Below are 22,571 nucleotides of genomic sequence, written 5' to 3' on the forward strand. Positions count from 1 at the left end.
TCAGCAACCACCAAAAATTTAATAGAGCAAACCATTGACTTTTAAGAGGCAGATGTCGTAAAGTGTCCGAACAGTACAATGTTCTGTTTGTTATAACTGACTAGCTTCCGCATGACCAGTGTCAGCAATAGTGAGCCTAAACTCAAATCGGTTTGAGAATTCAATATTGCCATTGCAACACTTGTCAACCTGTAGCCGGAGCACTAGGCAAAAAACACGTAAATTGATAAACATCTTGGGAGAAGTCACGAACATTGAAGTGACACAGTTTACGTCCATGACCCTATCCTGAGCAACCTTTGATGAATGACACACGGAGATGATATGGCCTTCCTTCTGCAAGCATTACAAGTAGCCCAGTGCTTAAGGCACACCAAATGTCCATGCTGGACACAACAGAAAATGGAAAAAGAGAATGCTGACGCTGGTACCGCGGTGATCGCAGCTGCTTGGACCAGTCTTGGTCTGCTCGGTGCCGGGCCTGCATGTTAACTGCTGCCACTGCCGCTTTTTCATGCAAGCTATGTGTCATCCTCCCCCCCCCCCCCCCCCCCCCCCCGCCCCCCCTGCATGAACCATGGACCTTGCCGTTGGTGGGGAGGCTTGCGTGCCTCAGCGATACAGATAGCCGTACCGTAGGTACAACCACAATGGAAGGGTATCTGTTGAGAGGCCAGACAAACATGTGGTTCCTGAAGAGGGACAGCAGCCTTTTCAGTAGTTGCAAGGGCAACAGTCTGGATGATTGACTGATCTGGCCTTGTAACAATAACCAAAACGGCCTTGCTGTGCTGGTACTGCGAACGGCTGAAAGCAAGGGGAAACTACGGCCGTAATTTTTCCCAAGGGCATGCAGCTTTACTGTATGATTAAATGATGATGACGTCCTCTTGGGTAAAATATTCCGGAGGTAAAATAGTCCCCCATTTGGATCTCCGGGCGGGGACTACTGAAGATGACGTCGTTATCAGGAGAAAGAAAACTGGCGTTCTACGGATCGGAGTGTGGAATGTCAGGTCCCTTAATCGGGCAGGTAGGTTAGAAAATTTGAAAAGGGAAATGCATAGGTTAAAGTTAGATATAGTGGGAATTAGTGAAGTTTGGTGGCAGGAGGAGCAAGACTTTTGGTCAGGTGAATACAGGGTTATAAATACAAAATCAAATAGGGGTAATGCAGGAGTAGGTTTAATAATGAATAGGAAAATAGGAACGCGGGTAAGCTACTACAAACAGCTTAGTGAACGCATTATTGTGGCCAAGATAGATACGAAGCCCACACCTACTACAGTAGTACAGGTTTATATGCCAACTAGCTCTGCAGATGACGAAGAAATTGAAGAAATGTATGATGAAATAAAAGAAATTATTCAGATAGTGAAGGGAGACGAAAATTTAATAGTCATGGGTGACTGGAATTCGAGTGTAGGAAAAGGGAGAGAAGGAAACGTAGTAGGTGAATATGGATTGGGGCTAAGAAATGAAAGAGGAAGCCGCCTGGTAGAATTTTGCACAGAGCACAACTTAATCATAGCTAACACTTGGTTTAAGAATCATGATTGCAGGTTGTATACATGGAAGAACCCTGGAGATACTAAAAGGTATCAGATAGATTATATAATGGTAAGACAGAGATTTAGGAACCAGGTTTTAAATTGTAAGACATTTTCAGGGGCAGATGTGGACTCTGACCTGTTATGACCTGTAGATTAAAACTGAAGAAACTGCAAAAAGGTGGGAATTTAAGGAGATGGGACCTGGGTAAACTGAAAGAACCAGAGGTTGTACAGAGTTTCAGGGAGAGCATAAGGGAACAATTGACAGGAATGGGGGAAAGAAATACAGTAGAAGAAGAATGGGTAGCTTTGAGGGATGAAGTAGTGAAGGCAGCAGAGGATCAAGTAGGTAAAAAGACGAGGGCTAGTAGAAATCCTTGGGTAACAGAAGAAATATTGAATTTAGTTGATGAAGCAGGCAAAAAGGAATACAAACGTCTCAAAAATGAGATCGACAGGAAGTGCAAAATGGCTAAGCAGGGATGGCTAGAGGACAAATGTAAGGATGTTGAGGCTTATCTCACTACGGGTAAGATAGATACTGCCTACAGGAAAATTAGAGAGACCTTTGGAGATAAGAGAACCACTTGTATGAACATCAAGAGCTCAGATGGAAACCCAGCTCTAAGCAAAGAAGGGAAAGCAGAAAGGTGGAAGGAGTATATAGAGGGTCTATACAAGGGCAATGTACTTGAGAACAATATTATGGAAATGGAAGAGGATGTAGATGAAGATGAAATGGGAGATACGATACTGCGTGAAGAGTTTGACAGAGCACTGAAAGACCTGAGTCGAAACAAGGCCCCAGAGTAGACAACATTCCATTAGAACTACTGATGGCCTTGGGAGAGCCAGTCATGACAAAACTCTACCATCTGGGGAGCAAGATGTATGAAACAGGCGAAATACCCTCAGACTTCAAGAAGAATATAATAAGTCCAATCCCAAAGAAAGCAGGTGTTGACAGATGTGAGAATTACCGAACAATCAGTTTAATAAGCCACAGCTGCAAAATACTAACGCGAATACTTTAGTGACGAATGGAAAAACTAGTAGAAGCCGACCTCGGGGAAGATCAGTTTGGATTCCGTAGAAATACTGGAACACGTGAGGCAATACTGACCTTACGACTTATCTTAGAAGAAAGATTAAGGAAAGGCAAACCTACGTTTCTAGCATTTGTAGACTTAGAGAAAGCTTTTGACAATGTTGACTGGAATACTCTCTTTCAAATTCTAAAGGTGGCAGGGGTAAAATACAGGGAGCGAAAGGCTATTTACAATTTGTACAGAAACCAGATGGCAGTTATAAGAGTCGAGGGACATGAAAGGGAAGCAGTGGTTGGGAAGGGAGTAAGACAGGGTTGTAGCCTCTCCCCGATGTTATTGAATCTGTATATTGAGCAAGCAGTAAAGGAAACGAAAGAAAAATTTGGGTTAGGTATTAAAATCCATGGAGAAGAAATAAAAACTTTGAGGTTCGCCGATGATTGTAATTCTGTCAGAGACAGCAAAGCACTTAGAAGAGCAGTTGAATGGAATGGATAGTGTCTTGAAGGGAGGATATAAGATGAACATCAACAAAAGCAAAACGAGGATAATGGAATGTAGTCTAATTAAGTCGGGTGATGTTGAGGGTATTAGATTAGGAAATGAGACACTTAAAGTAGTAAAGGAATTTTGCTATTTGGGGAGCAAAATAACTGATGATGGTCGAAGTAGAGAGGATATAAAATGTAGACTGACAATGGCAAGAAAAACGTTTCTGAAGAAGAGAAATTTGTTAACATCGAGTATAGATTTTAAGTGTCAGGAAGTCGTTTCTGAAAGTATTTGTATGGAGTGTAGCCATGTATGGATGTGAAACATGGACAATAAGTAGTTTAGACAAGAAGAGAATAGAAGCTTTCGAAATATGGTGCTACAGAAGAATGCTGAAGATTAAATGGCTAGATCACATAACTAATGAGGAGGTGTTAAAGAGGATTGGGGAGAAGAGAAGTTTGTGGCACAACTTGACTAGAAGAAGGGATCGGTTGGTAGGACATGTTCTGAGGCATCATGGGATCACCAATTTAGTATTGGAGGGCAACGTGGAGGGTAAAAATCGTAGAGGGAGACCAAGAGATGAATACACTAAGCAGATTCAGAAGGATGTAGGTTGCAGTAGGTACTGGGAGATGAAGAAGCTTGCACAGGATAGAGTAGCATGGAGAGCTGCATCAAACCAGTCTCAGGACTGAAGACCACAACAACAACAACAACAACAACAACATGTGTCATCCTAAAGGGCACATCATATGACACTACTGGCACATCGCCCCACGCTTCGATCTGGTCACTTGCTACCCAAGAAACTTCAAAGGATTGTGCTGTTTTCAAAACGTCTGCCAATGGGGGGGGGGGGGAGGGGAGGGGGTGTTCACAGAGTAAAGCTTTCTGGTGCACTTCTTCGTCATTAGCTAAACAGATAATTGTGTCTTGCACCATAAGAGTCATCACTAAGGGCTAAGGCCATGAAGTTCGACTGCCCAGGCCCTGTATGACTGGTTTGGTTTCTTGCTGCATCAGTAGAACTCACCTCGCACCACTACGACATGCATTTTTTTGCAATGGTAGTTGGACAATAAACTGCATATGTGATCAAAAGTAAGAGCTGCCAGTTCTTGTAAGATACACCTCAGGTGAAATCTACGGGAGGAATAAGGCTTTTCACAAATACTAGTCTGTCACACCAAAAGCCAGAAAATGTTGTCTGAATCCTTTTTGGAAGCTCCCCAATCCTTGGCTGAGTCATCAAATGGAGGAAAAGTGGGTGGATAGACTGGTGGAACTGTACCCTATCTGTTAACCAAAACCAACAAACTGGTCAGTGCTGATATAAGCTGTTCAATCAGGTCTGGTAGCACAGCATTCATAGCGACTAAACGTGATGAAACTGCTCTTAAAGACCACACACACAGAAACTGTTCCAAACTCGTCACCAATCATGTAGAAAGCAAGTGATACACCAAACTGATCCAAGTAATACAAATATGTCTTTATATCTGAAGCTCTGAAAAGTAATTCAAATACCTCTCATGACTCCACACGTAACAAGACAAAAGCATCATACAGAAGATACAACATAGACAATAGACAGAACTATTGATGTGAGCAGTTCAGACTAAAAGAACATAGTGGGATTAATTCAGTGTTGCTCCATGCTTACCGGTATATAGATGCGAGGCACCGGCAGATGGCGTGGCGGAGACCATGCCACGTGCACGCTTCCTATGGCATGCCTAAAGACCAGCTTGCACGGATATAGTTGGCAGTCAATTTAAGTACACATGCGCAGTGTCTCTACACTCAGTGTACTCACACTCTCATGCAGTAGTTGCAAGATATAGCAATCTATTAGTGCTAGAATGGTAGATGTATTACTGCACAAGGATCTAATGCCAGTGGTTAAATTTTGTGAGAAACTGAACTACTGAATGATGTTTCATGTCAGTAAGTCAAAAATTGAGTACTATTAAAAATTCATTAATTCATTCATCCTGTTCTGTATAGTGCATCACGAAGGAAAACTATGGAATCAACCAATGCATACATTATACAAAGAGAAAAAACTGCAAGAAACTATTTCTGCATGCTGTAGTAAATATTAACTATCACTATACCACAAATAAAATAACTTTGAGGTCAATATATGACAATGACGCCAGGGGAACAGTGTTGCTAGCTAGTTCACAGCATAACACATGGCCATGCAATCAGTAGTTGCATGCAACAAAAAATTAAATTGAACATGTACTCGGAAATTGTGATTGACAGTGTCTTTGTTGGGAGCATTAGTCTTGATGGTAGCAGAAGATGAGTGTAATCTTCACACAGTAAATGTTTCAGAATAACAGATTTTCCAACAAATTAGACATTTTTTAGTACCACCAACAGAAGCACTACCTTGATAGTAAATCACTTTCAACTTTATCTTTCCGCTCACTAAAACAGCTGTCAGTATTTAATCAAATAACATTACTCAACTTCCAGAATGAGATATTCACTCTGTAGTGGAGTGTGCACTGATATGAAACTTCCTGGCAGATTAAAACTGTGTGCCGGACCAAGACTCGAACTCGGGACCTTTGCCTTTCACGGGCAAGTGCTTTACCAACTGAGCTACCCAAACACAACTCACGCCCCGTCCTCACAGCTTTACTTCTGCCAGTACCTCGTCTCCTACCTTCCAAGAAAGGTAGTTCCAAGAAAGGTAGGAGACGAGGTACTGGCAAAAGTAAAGCTTTGAGGACGGGGCGTGAGTCGTGCTTGGGTAGCTCAGTTGGTAGAGCACTTGCCCGCGAAAGGCAAAGGTCCCGAGTTCGAGTCTTGGTCCGGCACACAGTTTTAATCTGCCAGGAAGTTTCATTACTCAACTTATTTTCTACTTCACATTCATTCAGCCAGAGATTTATTCTTACTTACATTTTGTGTTTCACAGAGTTTTGCTGCTCTTGTAATGAAATTTAGTTTGCAGTGTCCTTTGTCAGATGCTCTGCTTCTGCCAGCATGCATTTTATGTTGTTCTTTATCCTATGCCATCACCCAAGTTCTATGTAATTAAAATGGCAATGGTATGCTGCCACTCTTGTAATTTTGTGGTAAAAGTGTGTAGTTAATTCATATACAACAGAGAGAACTGTGATTCATTACAAACCATGAGCTCCAATAGCTGATTTTATCCCCCCTCTTTCTGCCACCTGTGTTCCAGAGGCAAGTAGATGTCTAATCAATTATCATTGAATGATGTGAAGCATTATCTGTTACAGTTATGGAAGATATATTACGATTGCCACTAGAGCAGTCAAACTTCTATTGAAACATGGTTCCATTTATTTCTTCTACACAGCGACTTTTTCGATTTAAAATACATATTATTTCATTTGAACCCCACTTATTTACCTGCATGGAAAATAATCATGTGCTACCTTCCTCAAAGGCAGTGACTTGATGCCATTGACATTGAAAAAAATATTTTGAGTATTAATGTTCAGAAAACTACATGCTCATTTATACACTGTAATGTGCCAAAAACATTATTTCGCTATCTCAAGCTGAATTTGAAATTCTACTCTGTAAATAAAGATGCCTCTAAAAGAATAGGGTGGCCAGTGAATATTGACACATGTCGTATTTTTTACCTAAGTTTTTATTTACTGAATCTAGATAAAACATATTACTTAAAACATATTACTTGTAGGAATATTGTCTAATGAGTTAAGTTGTGAAAATTGAATATAAATTTCATATTATGTATGTCGAAATAGTTTGATAATTGACATTGTGAATTTTTATTTTTCACTACTTCTAGCACAGTTCAGGTGTTTTCATATTCTGCGTGTACTTCTATTATTACACACGAGAAATGTAAAATGAATTTTCCTCTTTTGCTAATTATTGCTAACCCTTTAGTGTTTTCTATTTCAGGTGCAGTTTTCATTTGTACTGAAGATGTGTTCCCTCATCAGAGATTACAGCAGCTCATTACAACTTTTCCTATGTCATGGAACAGAGGCAAATTGATGCGTGAAAAAATTAATTTTGGTGATAACATATTTATTGAACATATAGCTGATGTGGTATGTTTTCTTTCTTTTTTCGTAACTGACAGAAGCTGAATATGAGCTGTAAAAATCATAAATAACAACTTTTTTGAATCTAGTACACTGAAGTCTCTAGTTATCATTGTAGATTTTACAAGTCATGCATTGATGCACTGATCAGCCAGAACATTTTGACCACCGACCTACTATCGATACAAACCCGTCCAGGTGACAGCAGCATCACCTGGTGAGAAATGACTGCTAGTCAGACACAAACACATGTAGTACCAGTTAGTGTGCTGTTCTTGTTTGGAACAGGGGAGGGGTGCGATCTGAGTGTGACTGAGGGCAGTTTGTGATAGCATGGATGCTTGACATGAGCATTTCAGAAACTGCACAACGTGTGAGCTGTTTGAAAGGAGTGGTGGTGAATGTCTTCAACACGTGGTGCAGCCAAGGTGAAAAAACATCCAGACATTGTAGGGTTGGTCAGCCATCCCTTATTACAGACGTCGGACATCGTAGGCTGGGCAGATTGTGGTGGGACTAACATAAGACTTTAATGTTGGGCAGAGTTCAGGTGTGTCTGAACACACACAGCACTGAACACTCCTAATGATGAACCTCCAATGCATGTGCCAATGTTACCACCATAACATTGACAACCATGGCTGAAATGGGCACATGACTATTGGCACTGGACTTTTGTGCAGTGATAGACCATTGCGTAGTCTGATGAATCCCAAGACCTGCTTCAGCATGTCGATGGGGAGGGTCCGCATCAATCATCTTCCAGAGGAACAACTCCTTGGTACCTCTACTGTGGGACCAAGTCAAGCTGGCGGTGGCTCCGTTATGATCTGGAGAACATTCATGTGGGAATCCATGGGGCCAGTGGGAGAACATTCATGTGGGCATCTGTGTGTCCAGTGGAGCATGTGCAAGGCGCCATGATGGCCAAAGAGTGTCACACTCTCATTGGAGACCATATACACCCCTTCTTTGACGATAATGTTTCCCGCTGGCAGTGGAATTGTTCAACAAGATAATGTGTCATGTCATAAGGCCAGTAGTTTGATGGGGTGGTGTGGAGAACACAGTGTCAAGTTCCATATGATGTGTTGGCCCTCCAATTCGCCAGATCTGAACCCAATTGAATACATCTGGGGACGTGATTGAACGTGGAATGAGAGCTCATTGTCTGCCTCCCTGGAATTTATTGGAATTCGATGACTCGTGTGCAGATGTGGTGCCAAGTCCCTCCAGTGACCTACCAAGGCCTTGCTTCCACGTCATGATGCATCGTCCCTGTTATCCTTGCCAAAGATGGACATACCAACTATGGAGTAGATGGGCATAACGTTGTGGCTGATCAGTGTAATTATATATGAATAGTACAGCATTTCATCTTCTGAGAATGAATTACTCAAAAAAAAGTACCTCTGCCACCCTCATGACTGGTATAGTTTCTGCATTTTATTTTTTCATATCAAAACTCTCTTTCCCAGTGTTCTTTTGACTGCAGCTGACTGCTATGAGCAGCTACCTGTGTAATGACTCTGAAAGTAAACCTGTAATCTCAGCGTAGTTTAGTAGTGTGTGGCACTTTTTCAAAGGAAGTGGGAGGGTTGTGTTGGCCCAGACAATATGTAACTGACCCCACATGTTACAGTCAGTCTTCAGCTGTTCATTACAAGTAACAGTATCAATCCCCCAACTCCATGGTATGTGAAAAAAGTGGGTTACGAAACACCTGAGATGAAACGTGGGTCTATGGTGTTGGGTTCTCTTCACTGACAAGTCCAGGATTTATATTATTAGGAGTTCAACTGATAACAATAGCTGTAGAGTTTCAGTATATGGAATGAGTCAGTGTACTTTTTTCCATTTCAGTAATGAATATTTACTACGGGGTCGGCAACACGTCGATCACGATCTACTGGTAGATCCAGAATGAGATTTTCACTCTGCAGCGGAGTGTGCGCTGATATGAAACTTCCTGGCAGATTAAAACTGTGTGCCCGACCGAGACTCGAACTCGGGACCTTTGCCTTTCGCAGGCAAGTGCTCTACCAACTGAGCTACCGAAGCACGACTCACGCCCGGTAGTCATAGCTTTATTTCTGCCAGTATCTCGTCTCCTACCTTCCAAACTTTACAGAAGCTCTCCTGCGAACCTTGCAGAACTAGCACTCCTGAAAGAAAGGATATCGCGGAGACATGGCTTAGCCACAGCCTGGGGGATGTTTCCAGAATGAGATTTTCACTCTGCAGTGGAGTGTGCACTGATATGAAACTTCCTGGCAGATTAAAACTGTGTGCCCGACCGAGACTCGAACTCGGGACCTTTGCCTTTTGCGGGCAAGTGCTCTACCATCTGAGCTACCGAAGCACGACTCACGCCCGGTACTCACAGCTTTACTTCTGCCAGTATCTCGTCTCCTACCTTCCAAACTTTACAGAAGCTCTCCTGCGAACCTTGCAGAACTAGCACTCCTGAAAGAAAGGATATCGCGGAGACATGGCTTAGCCACAGCCTGGGGGATGTTTCCAGAATGAGATTTTCACTCTGCAGTGGAGTGTGCGCTGATATGAAACTTCCTGGCAGGTTAAAACGGTATGCTCGACCGAGGCTCGAACTCGGGGCCTTTGCCTTTCGTGGGCAAGTGCTCTGGTAGATCGCTTCAGTACTGAGAGTGCAAAAGAAAAATTGTTGAATAAAATTTTCAACTGTTTTCCATGGCAGTAAAAATGCGTGCTCATTCGACACAAGTTGTTTTGTTTGTTGATAACAGCGTAGAACTGGTACCAGCATCTACCTTGAACCTCTAAATTTTTTTGCCACATTAGTTAAATCAGTTGCTACCTGTTTACCACTCATTGCTTCACTGTTTCACTCATCTGTGTGAAATGTGTTTAATATGTGTCAGGAGAAGGCGGTGAGTTTAGTGCCGTGTACTACCAACTTCTACGATGTAATAGTGCGTGGAAAGGACATAGGTAGAACTTATTTGTGCCGTCATTACTCAGCACTGAGCATGCGTAGTTGCATACCTTGTTGACACTTTTCAAGAACGTACGAGTAGTGCAGTGACTTCACGCATAATGAGTTGTGTATAAAAAAAATGAAAAATTTATCATTTTGATTCCGAATGGGAACACGAATTTTTCATAACAGATTGAAATGGCACATGCATTTGTTTATTGTGTGGCTCTAAGATTGCATTTGTGAAAAAGACAAATGTTGAGAGACATTTCAAAACTGTGCACCCACGTGTTAACACAGAGTTTCCTGTAAACTCTGAACTGAGAAAAGAGAAAATCAAGAAACTTAAAAATCAATTAAGTGTTCAACAAAGCATGTTCACGAAACCATTAGACAAAAGTGATGCTGTCACTCTTGCTTCTTATCGGGTTTTGAATGTATTGGTGAAAAGGAAGAAACCCTTCGAAAATGTTGAATTCATAAAAGAAGCATTTCGAGAAGCTGCTGACAAGTTGTTTATTTCAAGAAGTAGTTGCTGCCATTGAATCCCTTCAACTTTCATCAAGAACGGTCACAAGGAGAGTTGAAAATATGTCTAATGATGTTTTCTCTCAACTTAAAACAGATTTGGATGAGTGCTGTCATTTTTCAATGCAATTAGATTAGTCCATTGATGCAACAGGTAATGCTCAGTTTCAAGTTTTTGTAAGGATGGTTTTTAATAACTTTAGTGTCAAGGAAGAACTTTTGAAAGTAATTTCTTTAAAATGCCATAAAAGAGGAGAAGATATATTTTTTGCCCTGCAGCAACTCATTCCATCGGAGAAAATACCTATCCACAAGCTTGTAAGCATTACACAGATGGAGCCCCAGCCTTGAGAGGTTCTAAAAGTGGTTTTATTGCTCTGTGTCAAAGAGATGAAAGTTTTCCACCGTTTTTAACTTATTACTGTATTTTATACCAGCAGTCTCTGTGTGGAAAGTTTTTAAATTTGAATGAAACTTTGAGCACTGTTGTAAAGATAGTAAAAAAAAATGAGGTCTCTCTCTCTTCAAAGACGACTTTTCAAAGATTTGGTGAATGAACTAGAACTACAGTATGGAGATTTACTGCTCTACACTGAAGTGCATTGGCTCAGCAAGGGAAAAGTGCTGCAATGTTTCCACAAGCTTTTACCGGCTATCAAATTGTTTTTGCAAGAACAAGATGAGAATAGTCTGTCAGCTTGTATTGAAGATCCTCTCTGGCTTTTTAAATTTCAAGGCAATGGCAAAGATATTGCTGATATGATATCTGAAGTAAATTCTTTTACCGAAAAATTGTTTTTGTGGGAGTCCTGCCTTAAGAAGGATGAATTAAGACATTTTCCAACTCTGAAGACACAAATAGAAGAAAGTGAGATACCTTGCTATAGTGAATGTCATGCAATAATGATCTCCAATTTGAGGGATGATTTCAGTGACCGGTTTTCAGACTTCAAAAAGATTTCAGTGGTAACCCAGTTTGTATCTTTCCCTTGGGCTAACATTGAACTATTGAATATATATTCTTCCATTGAAAAAGTTTTTGACATAGATAGGGCAGCTCTTGAACTTGAAATAATATCATTAAAAATTATTTGTTTCTAAAAAGTGTTGCAGAACCCAAAACCTGTTGGCCTCTAATTCCTCAGGAGAAATACCCTATCTTAGTTAATGTTGCCCTTAGAATAAAGGCCTTGTTTGCTTCTGCCTACCTGTGTGAATGACTGTTTTCAAATATGAACTTTAAACACAGAACAAGGTTGACTGATGAACATCTGCACTCGTGTATTCGACTAAGTGTAACAAATTATACACCAAATATAAAGGACATTGTTGACAAAACAGTTACTCAGATTTCACATTAAATGTAAAATAATTCTTGTGTTATTAATGTAAGAATATACTTCAGAATATTATGAAATAAAATTTTTATGTTTCAAATAAATAGTGAAGATTTAAAACTTTTATTTTAAATAGTTGTTTTACAGTACTGGTATCCAAAAATTAAAAATGTAGCAATTGAATTTTTAAAAGTAGATCACTTTGATATGTTGGTACGGGATAGTTGATCATGAAGGCTTTATGGTTGCCTACCCCTGTACTACAAAAATGAATAGAGGGGGGTAATATATGGTGTACATTCATGCTATACCTCTTACTAACTGACTTCTTAATACAAATATAGTAAAAACAAAGATGAGGTGACTTACCGAACAAAAGCGCTGGCAGGTCGATAGACACACAAACAAACACAAACATACACACAAAATTCAAGCTTTCGCAACAAACTGTTGCCTCATCAGGAAAGAGGGAAGGAGAGGGGAAGACGAAAGGAAGTGGGTTTTAAGGGAGAGGGTAAGGAGTCATTCCAATCCCGGGAGCGGAAAGACTTACGTTAGGGGGAAAAAAGGACAGGTATACACTTGCACACCCGCACATATCCATCCACACATACAGACACAAGCAGACATGTCTGCTTGTGTCTGTATGTGTGGATGGATATGTGCGTGTGTGCGATTGTATACCTGTCCTTTTTTCCCCCTAAGGTAAGTCTTTCCGCTCCCGGGATTGGAATGACTCCTTACCCTCTCCCTTAAAACCCACTTCCTTTCGTCTTCCCCTCTCCTTCCCTCTTTCCTGATGAGGCAACAGTTTGTTGCGAAAGCTTGAATTTTGTGTGTATGTTTGTGTTTGTTTGTGTGTCTATCGACCTGCCAGCGCTTTTGTTCGGTAAGTCACCTCATCTTTGTTTTTATATATAATTTTTCCCACGTGGAATGTTTCCTTCCATTATATTGATACAAATATAGTAAATTATACAACATAAAAAGAATTTATATCTTTGCATACATCAGTGAGACATTCGAGCTAATAATCACGTTGACGCAAGTAAAATCTTACTATTAAAAAAGTCACTGTGTATTTTACAATATACTATAAGAATTTGTATTCGCACAAGGACTACTGAGACTCCCTGAATAATTCTAATACTTGAAAATAAATATGGATATTTTGACACACAACATGACAATTTGTATTTAAGTTTACAAGTAATGAGACATCACATTAATAAAACTATATAACCACGTGCTCATTAATATTGAAAAATCTCACCACTTGAGTAACACAATTTTTGCAACACATATTGCTTCAATTTGCTCTGGAATTTCAATGTTTCATGAACAAAGCTTTTGATATCTGTTAGTAAAGTATGAACACTTTCTGTGCCTTTCTGCAACAAAGATAAAGTTAGTTTGGTTGCTGTGCTACATGATATGCACTATTGATTTTGAAGAGAAAATGGTTTTATTAACAAAACATGTTGGGAGGAAAGATATATTTTGAAAACCTGTAGTTTCCAGAGCAGATTCCTGCAAGAGTGTCTTGGATGGACACTTCTTGTAATTCACATTCCTCTCTCCTGTGCAAAACATTTTTTATTTGCAGTGGCCTGTTACCGAAAGTTGACACCCTAAGACAATGATGTGTGAAAGTATCCAAAGTAAGTAGTTCAGACTGCATCCTTGTGTGTAGCTGAGGCAATTAAGTTACTTTGCCAGATCTGGAATATCACCAGACCAATTTAATTTGCTGTCAGTGTGTACACCTAATAACTTGGAGGAGTTGACGTCCTTTATTTTTTATTTATGCCAGCTTGTTCCTTGTTGTCACATGGTATTGTACATAATGTGTTTCAGTGATATTTGGAGTGAGTCCATTATAGTTGAACCAGTTTGAGGATATTGGCAAAGACATGTATAGCAGATGTTTCCAGATTTTCTATTGTGCTTTTTTATCAACTTGGAGAGACGTATCATTTGCATAGAGGGCAAACCAGAATGGTAGGTCTTTTATGAACATCAGAAGTAGCAAAGAGCTCAGTACTCAGCTTGGTGGTACCACATTGTTTATTGTGCCCCGCTCTAATGAAGCTGGACATCCATTACTATCAGTAATTGTCACTTGTTAAAACAATGAAAGTCATCTTTAATTAGAGAAATTTCGTTCTGTACATAGTCAAAAGCATTTGATAAGTTGCTTAGGATTCTGATTGGTGCAAGTTTATTGTTTGGAGAGCTAAGATTTTGATCAGTGAAGGTGAAAATAGCATCATCTTTTTATAGACCTTGCCACAGACCAAACTAATATCAACTGAAAATTTCATGACTATTCAGGTAATCAACAGCTCTTAACCTCAGTTTCTCTGGAACTTTGGAAAATGTGTTAACTGAGAGATTCAGTGATAGTGTGATACATCAGTTTTATCACCTTTCTTAAAGAGAGGTTTCACATACCCGTATTTTAATCTCTCTGGAAAAATACGTCGTGAGCATGAACAAAATATGGACATCAGAAAAAATGCAACTGAGAATTGAAATGCTGAAATCATTGTTTCTTTCAAAAATAAATTTCAGATAAAGCTGCCTTGAAGTTTTCAGTTACTTGAAGCTGAATGAGAAAGTTCTGAAGAAAATTTATTCTTCTGAAAAAAATGTCCAATAACAAACAGTTTTATGATTTATGTAACATAACAATTTTGGCGTTTATATTTATAGTAATAGTAATGTTACACAAAATATTATTTTGTTTATTGTAATATCATTGCCTTTGCCATAATGAATACATCGAGAATCCTGATAGTTATATTTTGTTTGTTACTAGTAAATACATGAATAAGGTTTTAGATTTTCTAATTGCATTAATATAAAAGCTTAGAAGTTAATGCTAATTTAAAAAAAAAATATGGTCACATTATTTAATGTCAAATATATAACCTTTAAAAATGAATGTCTCAGTAACATCTTAAGAGATTCTTACTAAAGAAGTGTCTGTGGATAGGTCTCAGTGAACACTATCTAACTGTTATAGTAGATTCTTTGTGAATATTGTGTATTTCAAATTACAGGCCGGAATCTCCATTCCAAGCATAAAAACTTGAATTGCCTCATAAATAAGATAGGGAATATTCAAAGTAGTGGCACCATTAATAATTAGATATTATTGGGGAAGTATGAGGATATTTGGTTTTAGTTTTATATCTTTACTGATAGCATAACGATGCAGACTAGTGTCTACATGGAGAAAAACATTATTTGTGACCAAACCATTTAAGTTACATAAAAACAAGGATCAGCTTTAGAAAGCTGCTGAAATCTTATGTCGAGACTGATATAAGCTTATAAAATTTATGTCCAAACTGATATATAATACAGGTAATGCATAGGTTTAAGTATGTTTTCAAAAGTCGGAAGTGTTTGAATTTGACTCACATAAAGGCGAGGGTATAAATAAAACCGAGCCATTTTCACATGCAGAGGGGGGGTGAGACACTTTGCATTTGTCCGGTATGTGTTTGTTCAACATGTGTTTCTATAGTGAACACTGAAAGATTTTCAGCTTATGTGGATTTAGAAAATTTCACTTCAGATGAACTGGTTGCTTTGAGGATTTGTGATATTCAGATGTGTTGATCACATATATTTAAAAATATTTTTGATGTGTGGCTTCTGAATATTTTGGGTTAAGCAACTTTAAACTAAACTTTAAAAGCTTTTCCGCAGTTAACTTAAAGAGTGATCTGCACTTAGAATTTCTTTATTTCATGTTTATGGAAATGTAACTTTAGACATGTGCTAAAGAATTTCAGTTATTTTTCATGTATGTTCAGAAGTTTGTCTGAACATGTGATCTTGTTCAATTTATTTAAACACTCACACAGATGGTTATCAGTTTAGTAACAAACAATTGGTAATTGTGAAAAAGGTATTATTTTGAATAAATTCAGTGCGTTAAAAAAATTCAATATGCTGTGAGTAGTGAACATTATTTCATAGCAAATTCTGGCCTGCATGTGCTGAACTTGACTGAATTTATTTAGGGTTAATGTGACAGATGTGTTAGTTGGCCCCTGGACAGAAACGTAAAAATCCATCCACGCATTAAGGAAGTCCTATGAACAGTGTTTTTTCTTGATTTTTTAAAATATCTTAATTGTGCTGATACACATGGGAGTTCACAAGTCATTAATTGGTTAAAGCAACAGGGTTTAGCGTCTCCATTATCCATCTGATAAAATTAATTTAACTGCACTTTTGCACAAGGTGGTCACAACTGAGTCTGCAAGAGAACATTCTAAATTTCACTGTAACAATCCTAAAGTCACAACAGACACATGATTCTTAAATGAGGTTACACAGTGGAATAGTGGTACAGAATTCACATTTAACAAGGACAAGATGGGGAAATGCTACACCATGTTTTTGTGTACCTGCGCTGCAGTAGTCCAATAACAAAAGCTACAGTGATCACATAATCCATATTTTTTGCCATGAGCAGTTCCAGTCCACTGTGAATAAACAGAGATTATCAATCTCAAGACTTAATGTATTTGTTTATTTAAACCATCCCTTTGACTGCAAAGGTATTTGAAGCAGAGCAGTTTCAAAGCTCTGCATGGTTCTGTTTCATTACATCGCATTGACTTCTACAGGAAGTAAATTTAGGTGCTTCACTATAATGAAAATGATTGGTTAAACAAAATCAAAATTTCTCTTCAAATTACAAAATTTTATCAGAGAATGTAAGCTCAAGTATTTTACATTGTTTGATTATAAGTATATCTGGGTAAAGAGGTGTCAATTACACTATCATAAGATACTGGACTGAACCCACAAAAGCATTCCATACGTTATTGTGGATGATTATGTTCTCAGTCTGTCCCTCATCAACCAGAAGAACTGATTACAGTGCAAAACGTAATAATTTTTGCTTATTGAAAAAAAGCATTGCACCTAACAACTAAAAGTCAACTGTTGGGGGGTAAACACAAGACAATGATTTAGTAGCTGCATTTGTGGTCAGTCACAAAAACATTTTTAATGATTGTGTTGAAAGTCATCCAATGCCACTTTCAGCAGTTATTTTTTCTATCTCATGGATTGTAGTCCATTTGGCAGCAGTAGCATGTTGAACTCAAACACGAGATAAATTGTTGCTTATCTGGAATAGGTAGCCGTGAGATCTTCAGGTCAGTACAAGTGTGTTTTGAAATGGAGGCGTCTCGGGCAATTGAAGTGCTAAATTGTGTAATAGTACGTAAATAAAAAAAAAAAATAAATAAAAAAAAAAAAAAAACAGCAGATTGACAGAGGTAAAAACCAAGTAATCAAGCAAAATTGATTTGGCAAGAGTGATTGTCAGCAGCAGATTAAAGCATTCAGTATAATCCTTATGTTGGTCATCTGTGTCATTTGGAAGAGCAAACTTGAAGCATCAGTGAAAGCCTGGTTCACTAGCAGTTATGTTCCACCACGAGACAGTACATTTGCCAAAAAGTTATTAGCATCAGTGAAAGCCTGGTTCACTAGCAGTTACGTTCCACCACGAGACAGTACATTTGCCAAAAAGTTATTAGACCAGTCAAAATCTAACACATTAATAAAGAAAAGCTTTAAGTTCGCTCTATGTATTTTTTTTAATAAAGTGTAGGTACATTTGAATATATGGATGTATGTTTTGTACAACTAGTATATCCCCTCACATGAACCAAGGACCTTCCATTGGTGGGGAGGCTTGTGTGCCTCAGCGATACAGATAACCATACTGTAGGTGCAACCACAATGGAGGGGTATCTGTTGAGTGGCCAGACAAATGTGTGGTTCCTGAAGAGGGGCAGCAGCATTTTCAGTAGTTGCGGGGGCAACAGTCTGGATGATTGACTGATCTAACTTTGTAACATTAACCAAAACAACTTTGCCGTGCTGGTTGTGTGCTGTGTTGGTACTGTGAATGGCTGAAAATAAGGGGAAACTACAGCCGTAATTTTTCCCAGGGGCATGCAGCTTTACTGTATGGTTAAATGATAATGGCGTCCTCTTGAGTAAAATATTCCAGAGGTGAAATAGTCCCCCGTTTGGATCTCTGGGCGAGGACTACTCAGGAGGACGTTGTTATCAGGAGAAACAAAACTGGCATTCTACATACTGGAGAGTGGAATGTCAGTTCCCTTAATCGGGCAGGTAGGTTAGAAAATTTAAAAAGGGAAATGGATAGGTTAAAGCTAGATATAGTGGGAATTAGTGAAGTTCGGTGGCAGGAGGAACAAGACTTCTCGTCAGGTGAATACAGGGTTACAAATACAAAATCAAATAGGGATAATACAGGAGTAGGTTTAATAATGAATAAAAAAATAGTGTAGGTAAGCTACTACTAACAGCATAGTGAACGCATTATTGTAGCCGAGATAGACACGAAGGCCACGCCTACCACAGTAGTACAAGTTTATATGCCAACTAGCTCCACAGATGAGGAAGAGATAGAAGAAATGTATAATGAGATAAAAGAAATTATTCAGACAGTGAAAGAAGACGAAAATTTAATAGTCATGGGTGACTGGAATTTGAATGTAGGAAAAGGAAGAGAAGGAAAAGTATTAGATGAAAATGGAATGGGGGTAAAGAATGAAAGAGGAAGCCACCTGGTAAAATTCTGTACAGAGCATAACTTAATCATAGCTAACACTTGGTTTAAGAATCATGAAAGGTTATTTATATGGAAGAGGCCTGGAGACACTGGAAGATTTCAGATAGATTATATAATGGTAAGACAGAAATTTAGGAACCAGGTTTTAAATTGTAAGACATTTTCAGGGGCAGATGTGGACTCTGACCACAATTTATTGGTTATGACCTGTAGATTAAAACTGAAGAAACTGCAAAAAGGTGGGAATTTAAGGAGATGGGACCTGGGTAAACTGAAAGAACCAGAGGTTGTAGAGAGTTTCAGAGAGAGCATTAGGCAGCAATTGACAAGAACAGGAGAAATAAATACAGTAGAAGAAGAATGGGTAGCTTTGAGAGATGAAATAGTGAAGGTAGCAGAGGATCAACTAGGTAAAAAGATGAGGGCTAATAGAAAATTCTTGGGTAACAGAAGAGATATTGAATTTAATTGATGAAAGGAGAAAATATAAAAATGCAATAAATGAAGCAGGCAAAAAGGAATACAAACGTCTCAAAAATGAGATCGACAGGAAGTGCAAAATGGCTAAGCAGGGATGGCTAGAGGACAAATGTAAGGATGTAGAGGCTTATCTCACTAGGGGTAAGATAGATACTGCCTACAGGAAAACTAAAGAGACCTTTGGAGAAAAGAGAACCACTTGTACAGATATTAAGAGCTCAGATGAAAAACCAGTTCTAAGCAAAGAAGGGAAAGCAGAAAGGTGGAAGCAGTATATAGAGGGTCTATACAAGGGCGATGTACTTGAGGGCAGTATTATGGAAACGTAAGAGGACGTAGGTGAAGACGAAATGGGAGATATGATACTGCATGAAGAATTTGACAGAGCACTGAAAGACCTAAGTTGAAACAAGGCCCTGGGAGTAGATGACATTCCATTGGAGCTACTGATAGCCTTGGGAGAGCCAATCATGAAAAAACTCTACCATCTGGTGAGCAAGATGTATGATACAGGTGAAATACCCTTAGATTTCAAGAAGAATATAATAATTCCAATCCCAAAGAAAGCATCAGTTGAATAAGTAACCACTGCAAAAGAACTAACACTAATTCTGTACAGATAAATGAAAAAACTGGTAGAAGCCTACCTTTGGGAAGATCAGTTTGGATTCCGTAGAAATGTTTGAACACATGAGGCATTACTGACCCTACGACTTATCTTAGAAGATAGATAGATTAAGGAAAGGCAAACTTACGTTCCTAGCATTTGTAGACTTAGAGAAAGCTTTTGACAATGTTGTCTGGAATTCTCTCTTTCAAATTCTGAAGGTAGCAGGGGTCAAATACAGGGAGCGAAAGGCTATTAACAATTTGTACAGGTACCAGAAGGCAGTTATAAGAGTCAAGGGGCATGAAAGGGAAGCAGTGGTTGGGAAGGGAGTGAGACAGGGTGTAGCCTACCCCCAATGTTAATCAGTCTGTGTCTTGAGCAAACATTAAAGGAAGCAAAAGAAATATTTGGAGTATGAATTAAGATCCATGGAGAAGAAACAAAAATTTTGAGGTTTGCCGATGACATTTTAATTCTGGCAGAGACAGCAAAGGACCTGGAAGAGTATTGAACGGAATGGTCAGTGTCTTGAAAGGAGGATATAAAATGAACATCAACAAAAGCAAACGAGGATAATGGAATGTAGTTAGATTAAATCAGGTGATGCTGAGGGAATTAGGAAATGAGACACTTAAAGTAGTAGACGAGTTTTGCTCTTTTGGGAGCAAAATAACTGATGATGGTCGAAATAGAGAGGATATAAAATGTAGACTGGCAATGGCAAGAAAAGTGTTTCTGAAGAAGAGAAATTTATTAACATTGAGTATAGATTTAAGTGTCAGGAATCCTTTTCTAAAAGTATTTGTATGGAGTGTAGCCATGTATGGATGTGAAACATGGACAATAAGTAGTTTAGACAAGAAGAGAATAGAAGCTTTCGAAATGTGGTGCTACAGAAGAATGCTGAAGATTAGATGAATAGATCACATAACTAATGAGGAGGTACTGAATAGAATTGGGAGAAGAGGACTTTGTGGCACAACTTGACTAGAAGAAGGGATCTGTTGGTAGGATGTGTTCTGAGGCATCAGGGGATCACCAAGTTAGTATTGGAGGGCAGGGTGGTGGGTAAAAATCGTAGAGGGAGACCAAGAGATGAATACACTAAGCAGATTCAGAAGGATGTAGGGTGCAGTAGTTACTTGGAGATGAAGAAGCTTGCATAGGATAGAGTAGCATGGAGAGTTGCATCAAACCAGTCTTCGGACTGAGGACAACAACAACAACAACTAGTATATATGAGAAGACATGGGAATGCAATTTCTATAAGAATGAAATAACACAAATATGAGAAGAAATATGATTACAGCCCCATAATTAGATGTGTGATCGTTGTGAATGGTCTACCGGCTTCACATCTGTGTGTTTTGGGTTCAGCGACATTATTCTTGAACCCTTAATCAATATTTTGACATTTCTCATAAAAAATATTTAACTCATGAACTGTCATGCTGGCCCAGCTAAAATATGTCTTCTAACAAGGGAACCTCTCCATCACACACCCCTCAGATTTAGTTATAAGTTGGCACAGTGGATAGGCCTTGAAAAACTGAACACAGATCAATCGAGAAAACAGGAAGAAGTTGTGTGGAACTATGAAAAAAGAAGCAAAATATACAAACTGAGTAGTCCATGCCTAGGATAGGCAACATCAATGATATTGTGAGCTGAGGAGCACCGTGGTCCCGTGGTTAGCGTGAGCACCTGCGGAACGAGAGGTCCTAGGTTCAAGTCTTTCCACAAGTGAAAATTTTAATTTCTTTATTTTTGCAAAGTTATGATCTGTACGTTCATTCATTGACGTCTCTGTTCACTGTAATAAGTTTAGTGTCTGTGTTTTGCGACCGCACCGCAAAACCGTGCGATTAGTAGACGAAAGGACGTGCCTCTCCAATGGGAACCGAAAACATTTGATCGCAAGGTCATAGGTCAACTGATTCCTCCACAGGAAAACACGTCTGATATATTCTATACGACACTGGTGACAGCATGTGCTCCACATGACAGGAATATGTTGTCGACCCACTAACTTGTACACTTGGCGAATGGGTAAAAAGATTCTTCTACCTTTCCCGATTTAGGTTTTCTTGTGGATGTGATAATCACTCCCAAAAAAGTGATGAAAACATAAGTGTTTGTCACATAAACTGCAACAAATGAATGCAGCAGTTCCACAGTCGCACAGTTTTCCCCGTGCTCTGCCAAAACATACGTTTTTAACGTTTTCAAATTTTTCTGTGTGTAGACCGTCAAATCCTGCATATGTCCAAGCAAATCTGAACATGTCCTGGAATTCTGGAGAGCGAAGTTGATTATGTGTGTGTGCCTGAACTTTGATAATTGTGTGAAAATGAAAAATTAAACTTTTGTCTCGAGGGTAGACTTGAACCAAGGACCTCTCGTTCCGCAAGTGCTCACGCTAACCACGGGACCATGGCGCTCTTGAGCTCATATAGTACTTGATGTTGCCTATCCTGCACGTGGACTACTCAGTTTTTATATTTTGCTTTCTTTTTTTTCATAGTTCCACACAACTTCTTCCTGTTTTCTCGATTGATCTGTGTTCAGTTTTTCAAGGCCTATCCACTATGCCAACTTATAACTAAATCTGAGGGGGGTGCGATGGGGAGGTTCCCTTGTAAGTGAATCCCAGATACATTAAATTACATGAATGTTCAAAGAACACACTAACCTCACCTTATCTAATTGCCCACTAACTCTGCTCTGAACAGTTTAGTGTAAAAGCGGCGAAACCATCAGTAGCACCTGGATATGATACAATGACAGGGTTGAGGGTCCTGCACCTCTACTTTCAAGCTATTGAAGGAACAGTCCACACAATTTGGAGGCACA

General features: G+C 39.1%; 1 protein-coding gene across 2 annotated transcripts in view; it reads left to right on the top strand.

Moving 5' to 3' along the window:
* The window catches only part of LOC124776368 (DNA repair protein XRCC3-like), a 117,687-nt gene that overhangs the window by 56,053 nt on the left and 39,063 nt on the right, over positions 1-22,571 (top strand). For both annotated transcript variants that reach the window (XM_047251322.1, XM_047251321.1), the window contains one exon: positions 7,022-7,173. In XM_047251322.1, the coding sequence (XP_047107278.1) occupies positions 7,022-7,173 (152 nt within the window). The remainder of the gene's footprint in view (positions 1-7,021; positions 7,174-22,571) is intronic.

The sequence above is a fragment of the Schistocerca piceifrons genome, chromosome 2 (genome assembly GCF_021461385.2).
Source record: "Schistocerca piceifrons isolate TAMUIC-IGC-003096 chromosome 2, iqSchPice1.1, whole genome shotgun sequence".
NCBI classification, from domain to species: Eukaryota; Metazoa; Arthropoda; class Insecta; order Orthoptera; family Acrididae; genus Schistocerca; species Schistocerca piceifrons.